Source organism: Penaeus chinensis, chromosome 21 (genome assembly GCF_019202785.1).
Source record: "Penaeus chinensis breed Huanghai No. 1 chromosome 21, ASM1920278v2, whole genome shotgun sequence".
In the NCBI taxonomy this organism is placed as follows: domain Eukaryota; kingdom Metazoa; phylum Arthropoda; class Malacostraca; order Decapoda; family Penaeidae; genus Penaeus; species Penaeus chinensis.
Window position 1 is genome coordinate 17,377,106 of NC_061839.1, and position 10,000 is coordinate 17,387,105.

Sequence of the window (10,000 nt, forward strand, 5' to 3'; positions counted from 1 at the left end):
TGCATCACATAACTTTATATAAAAAAAAATCATAGTCGACAGTATGGACATTGACAAACTTATAAAAAAGTTTATATCACATTTAAAAGTGTTGGTGAGGCAACAGTTATCTTCTGAAAACCTAATCTTTGAAATGCAGAACTGCTGAACCCTTTTAGGATGATCCCCTTTGGCCTTTGTTAACCATAGTTTGCAAGCTGGCAGTGTTTTTGTTAAGTACCATTGCCACTTGCTTATCTAAATATTTCCAGAACTTCAGAAGTTTAAAATTGTGCTATGGAGGACCCTTAACATTTTAAAATGTTATGAAACTTTACATTATGAAACTTACATGCAAAAAAAGTTCACTTTGTATGTACATATAATTTTCATAGTAAATATTTTACTCATTTTCAGAGTCCTGTTTCTTAGCATTAATGAGATGATCCAAGGTATTATGCAAACTTGATCTATTATCTTCAATAAGTAGTCTCATAAAATTTCTGAAGTTCATTACTAAATCATCAGCTAGAAATCTACATTGGGACTGGCACTAACGATGGTCTTGTTATCCCAAAGGGGTTCATCACATATTGATGCAGTAATCACTTTTGTTTCCCCCTCCCATAACTATCAATTTACATATGATACAAAGCTTTTGCATGTATCACAGGGTTAAGCACCTGGAATTTCCTACTACTGTTGCCCACAAACAGATAGCTCTATAAAAATAATTACATTCTGTAAACTTTATGAAGTCCTGGTTAAAAATTAGGTAGACAGGATCACACTTGTTCTCACATTTCATAATAGTTGCGTTAAGTCTATATAGCGTGCAGTCCTTACTGTTTCTCGCTACAGTTTTTTTTAATTTTGCTAGAAAAAATTGAGTCTCTAGAATCCGAAGATGATTTCAGTATCTAACAGATATGCTTATTGTTGTTTTAATTCTCTCAGGGAGAATGACTAGACTGTGTGCAAATGTTGAATTACCTAACATTTACATCAAGATACCTTTTAAGATGAATCTTCTGATATTGGCCAAGTATTACACAAGATTATCTTTTTTTATGAGCACTATACCATTCAATAACACCTCCTTGCATGGAAATATTAATATTGAAGGCACCATCCATAGGTTTAAAGTTTTCTATGAAATTTTAAATGCATGTAATTGCTACTTGCCCAGCCAGTTGTCATCTGCTGCTGCACAATTTGCTGTAAGAGAAGAGGGCATATGTAGAGACCGTAACCTCTCCACAGTTTTATTGGTTGTTGCACCCAGACTCAGACGCATGCTCTTTTCACTGTCAATGCTAAATTTTATTGCTGTTTCACTTTCATTTCCCGTGTCTCTAATTACCCTGTCCTTGACAAGTTCACTTTCATAACGTTGTGCAATACTTTCATTCTGCTTCTGTACCATATAATGCTTGAATAATTCATATATGCTCCATGATATGGCTGTGCCAGGCATTTGATAAAGAACTCGTGCTTGCAATCCTTTGAAGAATCCTGTGATGCCATTCATTATGTAAATGGTTCGAAGTGCACTCATTATTCCAACAATCCGGGATTCCTGTACTTGTGCTAGTGTGGAGGTTTCTTGTGTATTGAGTAAAGTTTTGCACATGTCCAAGGGTGTTGTACAAGCTGCAGCTACAGCACCAGCAGCCGCTCCTGCGGTCATGTGAACTCCTGGATTATATTGCCTATCTGGATTCAACCATTTCTGGCATTTCTCATAAGTTACAATATGGATGGCATGATATGGAATGTTCATTGCCAGCTGTGTTGTATAGGAGCGGTAAAATGCACTAACGCCTTCGGCACGATATAACTTGCTCATGCACTCAAAACATGACCTGTAAGGACTGTTGTACATCTGCATTCGTTGTTTAACAACTGTAAAAAATAAGAAAATAAATTTCAGTTAATAAATTCAAGATTAAGTTTGAATTTGTATAAAAAAATCTTTATTTAAGTAACTAAAAAAAAGAAAAAGAAAAAAGAAAATCAATATCAATACTTATCTTCTTCTTTCTTTGTTTTTTCATGAAGAGTAACTTTTTAAAGTTTTAGTGATATTAATACAAAGAAGCCAGAAAAATTTATTTTGCTCTTCTATTAGTTAACTTACACTTTTGAAAACTGATGGCGATATAAATAACTAAATAAGAAAATGCACTAAAGGACTGACAATACAAAAATAAAAGTGAGAGGAAGAGTGATAAACTAATCAGATGAGCAAAAGTGAGCAACAAGGAGCAAGAAAAGAGAAAGCTATCACAGGCCTATGTACTTTAACTACAACTATAAAACAAAGGAAACATGGCAGACAACTTACAGTCAGCAGGGACCATTATGGCATCATGCAGAAGAGTTGCTCCACATCCTGCAGCAGCTGGAAATCACACTTCCTATTAATTTCTAATGACCCTTATTATTACTTTCTTCCTAATGTCTGAATGAAGTGAAGAAAATCTGAATTTATTCTTTGGGGTTCTGAAATCTCTTGTTATCTCAACATAGATCACAAAACCCTGGATCTCAATACAAAGCAAGTCTGAAAATAAACATGTCCATAATCTCACCATTGGTAGCATGAATTTGTAGGGAATTGTTGGAAGGGAAGGTGCTCTTGATTTTTTCATATGCTGAGAAGTAGAGAGCATGAGCTGGTCCAGCTCCTATGACGACAGCACTCACACCTCCAAGGGGTCTCATGATTCCCTCAGAGCTCACCATCTTCACTAAACCTTCTCGGATGGATCTGTAAGCTGCCTCTGGAGATGGTGCTAAGCTTTGCATTCTTGTCTGGAGAAAAACAATGTACATGTATCTTTAAATATATGAGTAATGCTAGTTCATATACTGTAAAATGAATAAACATATAACCTAGAGTTATTAAATATGAGTGACTGATTTAAAAACAGACGTTTTCCCTATTCCATAAAAGAGAAAAGATAGATAAAAATAAATTTGCACATAATGCTTTCTCACTTTTTTCTATTAACAATAGAGTGCAAGTTAAACTCTAGTCCAACTTAATTCAGTATTCAATCCTCAGCCATAGCATTTTTGATGTAACTGTCTAGCCTATATTTTCCTTGGATACCTAATCATTCCATTATGTACAGAAAAAAGTTAAATCTTTTCCATACAATAATTCTTTTTAAACAATAATAAATTACCATTGATTGAAAAAGCTGCAAAAATTACCTTAATCATTCTTCACTGTCTTGTCTTATCTTATACAAAGTATTTGCTCTACAACAGATTAAATTTCAAATATATATATATATATATATATATATATATATATATATATATATGTTAAACTTTACACCACAAATATCACCATTCTGTGATAGGCCCATCGACACTATTTGAGAAAATAAGGATTGAAAGTATACGGCTCTCTCAGCAGCTCAAAATGTAATAAAGAAAGAAAAGGACTTAAGGAAACAATCTGATGGATGGCTGCATATCAAAAGGAATGCCAAGGTTTCTTTTAGATAGTTAAATAATTTATCCAATAAAAAAATTCTATCAAGTTTATTTCCATAATACTTTTACTTATAAATAAAATTAATATAAATGAGATTCTACAAATAAGCCCCTACATTTTGTTATGAAGTCGCTTGACAACATAAAAGCAAGATTCATAATATTGAGCTCAATATTGTAAATAACACAATAGGATAATCTAAAAAAAAATCTGCTCATTATATAAACCTGACTGTTTGTCTAATATTGGCAGTAGTTTCTAAGCCAGCATTGGCACAGCTTAGTCCATTACTACAACAACATACCACCTAGCACTTTTGAATGGGTCATATGGTCACTGCTACAATAAGCTCTGGTTGGTTATGAGTACAGATTATCTGCTTCCTGCTCAAGGACTTAAGTTAGTTTCCTAGGTTACAAATTTAGTACCAATTCATACCTGAGAATTTACCACTTTTCTGTATATGAAAAAAGAAAATGCCGGACTATCAAGCACAACAGCAATTTAAATGCTATTATGTAAAAATGTAACCAGAGTATACGGTGATCTGGATGTGGAGTTATGAGAAGAGACTTTTGTGTAACATCCTGTTGCAATGTGGTATTACATTTGTAGTATCTGGCACTGCTCCAAGTGCTTAGGTTCATTTCAAGGTTAGCCTTTTCAAGAACACATCTTTTTAAAAATTAATATAATAGTTTCAATTATTAATATGACATGAAAGATAATTGGTAAAAATATCCCAAAATATTTTCCTTTTCTTTGCAAAAATGAAACATAGCAGGGAAAGAATAGAGTAAGGAAATGAGAATAGTGCAATCTCTACATTTTAGATCTCTAAGCCAATGGCTACAGGGTTATGTACTGCCCACTGTAGTCTTTTGAGAATTTTTCTGTAATGCTATTAATGTCAATGCTGTCATTACTATTACTTACATTATTATTATCATATTATTATTAGAACAAAATAATAAAAATAATAAAATAGTATATAAGAATCTTTTCTTCACTCAAGGAAAATTGCAAAGAAGTGAGGTATGTAGAACTAGTAATTGACTTTGTGTCTACTAACTACTTGCGGAGCCATTTCTGTGTAAGTGCAATAAACTAAAACTACAGTGAACATGGCATGTAAACACACTATCCATGCACTAATAATAAAATCTGTTTTAAAAAGTGAAAAAAGAACATTCATACTATTAAACCATTACCTTTGGGAAACTGCAATATCATAGTAATATTGTTTTATGAATTCGGTTTACAAACAGATAGCGCTACATTTGGTCAGACTCTTGAAAGTCAATGAATAGGCCTACAAGACTTCCCATTTCCTTAAAATTTTAATGCTGTCAATATTCTTACTATCATTTCCAGCATTCTGATTATCATATTATATTAATAATATCAATAGCAATACAAGATAATTTCTAAAAATCAAGGAAAAGGGTAAATAGGTGAGCTTACACAGGCCTGGTAAACATTATAGTTAACTAAAACTACATTGGAAATGGCATCTATATAAATGCTATCCCTGGCAGCAATGGGTTTAAATAAAAAAAAAGAAGTATGGCCTTGTGCTAATAATAACATTTTATGTGTTTATATGTATGTGTTATGTATATAAGCAGAAACGGTTATAGATATGAGGTGCAAGTCAAAATTCATTCTCTCGAATCTACATTTGTTATATCCAGTAATTAAACAATGAAGGAAAACAAAAGGATAGCAAAAATAAAACTATCTATTCTATGTAAATAAAAGAACCATCTATGATTGGAAACATTTTTTGTTGTTCCTTAACATTTATGCAAATATTTCTGTTAAAGTTTTAACCACTGAACCATGTCTGTGGTTCTTTAGACAGTGATCTCTCGGGTATGAAAGTTTAGACCGCAAACAGCCTCAGTTATTGAAGAAGGAAAAAAAGAAGAAGAAATAATGGAGAAAGATCACAATTTTTCAGAATATGTTATTAATTACTTAATATTTACCCAGTCATGAAAGGATCTCCAAGCGCCATATCAAGACAAACACCCAGAGGTGTGTAAAGTCATCTACTTAAGGAGAAAATTAGAAGCACAAAACAAATTTATCCGACTCTATGCTCTTGACTGTTTAGGCAATGATGCAAAATTAGGGTACTAAACTCACTTTTGAGGACCTGTTTCACTTCAGTTAGTACAGCCAGGGGCAAACAAACTAATAACTGTTTGGTTTGCACAACTTTGAGCAGGTTTGACATGATCAAACATCAATTGCTATTAAGTGTGAAAATTGGCTTATATTAACATTCAATTTTATATTTTATCATTCAATATTAATTTATACTCTCATTTTCCTATTGTTCTGAGACTTGCCTAATGAACTGTTTACTTCAATTTCATGTCACCGGGAAAATGTTACTTTTCTGTAGTATTGTTTTGTGAAGCGTCTCTGCGCATAGATGGCTTTGCAAGTACTTGGCCACAAAAGGAGTCAATTAGTTGACCCTGCGGCCTAACCTGATTTCATCTTTACTCGAGTTTCAAGGAAAAACTAATGCAATCAATATCAATGCAATTATGATCATCAGAGTCATTATAATTATCATCATGTTATTGACATTACTAATAACAATACAAGATACCAGAAATAATTTCCAAAAAACAAGGGAAAGGGGGAAACAGGTGAGATGGGTAGTACTCGTGATTTGTTTAATGGTGACTTAGTAGTTATGGAACCACATATGTGTAAAGACAAAAATCAAACTCCTAGTGGGCATTCCCAGTGGCAGTGGGTTGTGAGGGTATATTCAAATCATGACCCCCACATTTTCTTTTTCAAAATATGGTTCTAGTAATTCATCCTAAGATGAGAATAAATTCCAGTAGGTATTTAAAAGAAACTCTGATTATCAAAGTAGGTTTCTTAAAGTATAAATTTGGCGAGGTTACAACATCCACTATGATCATTAGGAGCTTGCGAGTATCAATATTCTAGGAAACTATTTTTGATCTCTCTCTCCCCTTACTTATGGCTGGTCATGTTACTGTACGGCATCTGTGAAGAATATGGCCTATATTCTGCATGTGATGGATAATAGTATTTACAAATATATATATATATATATATATATATATATATATATATATATATATATATATATATATATATATATATATAAACTCTGGCAAGATAACTGGAGCTATGTCTTGCCAAATTGTGTGAGCTAAAGTGGTAATACTGAATCTTACTCTTCAGAATACAACCATATGTGATACAATGTACATTTGCCCTTCCATAAAAGACTAGACACATAACACAACATATTCTACCGAGATAGCACTTGCACTTGTTCTGTATTTATCACAAACAGCTACAAAAGTTTAAGAGCTCTATCTTGCCATATTATACATGGTACAGCTCTGATTATGTGTTCATGTGTGGCCTCTAAATCCTTGCTGACAGTTTTTAATTCCTGGCTGCCACATTAGCATTCATACATGCAAATTGATTATACAGTTATATCAGTTCATTTAAAAAATGGTGTTTTTATCTTCCCTTCCTGCATCTTTGCATGGTCCTCCTCTGAATAATTCCCTTGCTGGATAATATTTATCATAGACAAACCATAGAGTAATATTCAAAATGGGCCCCTATCTCATTTTTACCACCTATCCAAAACTTATTCTCATTTCTAGGAGAAGTCTACAATTTGAAAGCCAGTGTCAATTGATTACCATGGCTCCATTCCTTCAGCACTCCAGCAAAGGAGAACATATCTCCATTATGTGTATTCAGGCAAGATTGGCTTGGACTAGTTATATCCCCCTAAACAAATTCCAAAGAATTTTGTAAGCACTCTCTTGCACAAATATTTATGGCACTGAAGGGATAAAGGCCAGTAGTAGATACAAGAGTATCTCATATAGATTTGTTACTATGGCATACACTAAATACCCAAGTCATTATATATATACACACACACACACACACTTGACATCACTAAATGCTGGGTCCATGTTCTCTATTAATGTTGCAGGTGAAACATATATACTTAACCAAATGGTACAAAGAAATAATTGGAGTGCACTTGCCACTGTACCAGGATTAATATCAAGGTTTTCCACAAGATAAAAAATTATAAGTTTTGAGCTTTCCATTGCAGACATTGAAAAATGAGCAATCAGGCTAATGTTTTTAATTCATTGGATCCAGAGGCCTCACTGTCCGCACATGGTCCAAAAACTGGGTGTTAGGCTTACTTGAGTGGCAACTCTCTTAGGTGTGTGTCGGCCTACACAAAACACTTGTGTGTGGTGCCAAGATTCCCCTTTCCAATGTTATCATATCTTTTTCTGTATAAGCATGTTTTGCTTTCATGCTATTTCTGGGTCTATATTTGTCATTTCATATGCTGTATCAAGATGGTAATATATTGTGCTACATATCATCTCTCTAGATAGTCTATAAGAGTAAATAACATTTTGTTATTTGTCATTTTTTATACTCTCGTAATATTCCACTTTCTATAATAAAACCTGCACCACCCATCACAGCTGGCAGGAATAGGATCCTGAGCATCTAAATGGTGTCCTCTTTGGAGCCAGCAGTCTTCCTGTTATGGCTCAAGGACTGTACATTCCACACTTATTTACCTATGGAAATATTGCATTATACCCCACGTCTAATCACCCTCTATGACCTTAGTGCACTCGTAACAAGCTATTCCCATCACCCAGGCCCTCAGTCAATTTCTTCATGGCAGCACATGCATACAGCGGTCAGCCAAATATTTTTGTGATGTGATGGTCACACCAGAGTTTCATTTACATAACATTATATATATATATATATATATAGAGAGAGAGAGAGAGAGAGAGAGAGAGAGAGAGAGAGAGAGAGAGAGAGAGAGAGAGAGAGAGAGAGAGAGAGAGAGAGAGAGAGAGAGAGAGAGAGAGAGAGAGAGAGAGAGAACCAAAAAAAACTTCAATATCATGGTCATATAGATACCATTTGGAATTCTGGCCATCCTCTCCATGGAATTTATTGATGTTGTCCATCATCACTGAGTTAGCCATTCTATTATTTTCAAGATCTTTTACCATATAAAGGAATCCTCAGCAATTTTAATGGATAGTTAATGGGATATTTGTCTTATGCATTATCATTCAAAAATAGCAGCACAAATGTCTACATAGACTACTGAGAGTAACTTTAGTGTTAACTGATATCATTGTTTTTCTTTTATTCCTCATTAGCTCAATGGGCTAATGCTACATTTCAAACTCTTTTTCCAACAAGTTGGACAAAATCTTTTTACCATTCAGAACCGTATTTTGGCATCCATGACAAATTGTCCGTATCAACTATCTCGCCCACCTCTGCAGTCAGACAAGCTGGATAAGAGCCTGTCACAATAGCATTTGTATAGAAACACGGCTAGCTGCAGGCAATCAAAATATATTGGTAGATAATTTATTGCCCTTTTTTGTTGTTAGCAAAGATTATTGCAGTGTTTATCAGTTGCAGTAAGTTACCTATGCATCAGAGTAGCTACATAACCTATGCAGTGTGTTGAATAAAGATATTAGTATAATATCTTGTAAATGTTTATTTTCGAGCTGGTTGGATTGTCAGTAATGAAGGCCTCAAATGGTTTCAAATGCAGCTTCCCTGTCTTGCTAGTCCTGACAAGTTGTCTAGCCTAGCAAGACGTGGAGTTCCAAACATAGCAAAAGGTTCTCATTTCCATTTCCTATCTGGTGCCTTTACTAAACTGGTTCCCACTTTTCTACTACTGCGACCTAGAGAACCTGCATATCGTGAATAAATATAATCTAATACATGTCCACTTTCTTTAACAAAAATCAAGGAAAAAAACAATTTGATGACTTCACTTTTCAGCTCAACTTTGCCCTCTCTAAGCTTCCCAAGAGCCTAAGCTTTCCCAAGCGACAAGCCTCCATAATTAAGAGGGGGCACGAGGGCAGGAGAGGGAAGGGACTGGGCTCGGCGCCTTCCCTGCCCCACCATGCCGCGGGAGATCAGCTGATCGGGGACCCAGGCGAGAACCGTCTCATTTGACCTCATTAGCCACGGAAGGTTACCCATTACAACGATTTATTGAATTACCTTCCACATGACATCTTGCATAAAAAGTGTCAAACCTAAGGCTCACCTTCACTGAATCAACGGGGAACATTACGCAATGCTCCATGATTCCAGCCACAGCTCCGGCAGTCATATGAATCCCAACATTGCCACTCGGCAAACTCTCGTAGTCGTCAAATTCCATCTCGAATGTGGTCCTTACGTTCCAAAGTGTGCAGCACTCTCCCCTCGTGTACGGTTAGCACACGAAGCCCGGATTATATTTAGGAGAAAGTTACGCAAGGTTTAGTGAATACGGTGATCGGAGCGGCTGCTTCCGCTCAGCACTCTCGCGGAACAGAACTGGCACTTTCCACTCCCCATTGAAAACTAGGAAATTTCACACGTGTTCCCTGAGACCCCAGACCCTTCGGCGCG

At 35.1% G+C, this 10,000-nt stretch overlaps 1 protein-coding gene across 1 annotated transcript in view; it reads right to left on the reverse strand.

The window, feature by feature from the left end:
- The window catches only part of LOC125036342 (mitoferrin-1-like), a 12,213-nt gene that overhangs the window by 2,127 nt on the left and 86 nt on the right, over positions 1 to 10,000 (reverse strand). Inside the window, exons 1-4 of the mRNA XM_047628897.1 lie at positions 9,651 to 10,000; positions 2,574 to 2,796; positions 2,327 to 2,383; positions 1 to 1,884 (exon numbers count right to left, since the gene is read on the reverse strand). The exon at positions 1 to 1,884 is cut by the window's left edge and continues 2,127 nt beyond it; the exon at positions 9,651 to 10,000 is cut by the window's right edge and continues 86 nt beyond it. Coding sequence (XP_047484853.1) covers positions 1,157 to 1,884; positions 2,327 to 2,383; positions 2,574 to 2,796; positions 9,651 to 9,767 — 1,125 coding nt within the window. The 5' untranslated portion in view covers positions 9,768 to 10,000 and the 3' untranslated portion in view covers positions 1 to 1,156. The remainder of the gene's footprint in view (positions 1,885 to 2,326; positions 2,384 to 2,573; positions 2,797 to 9,650) is intronic.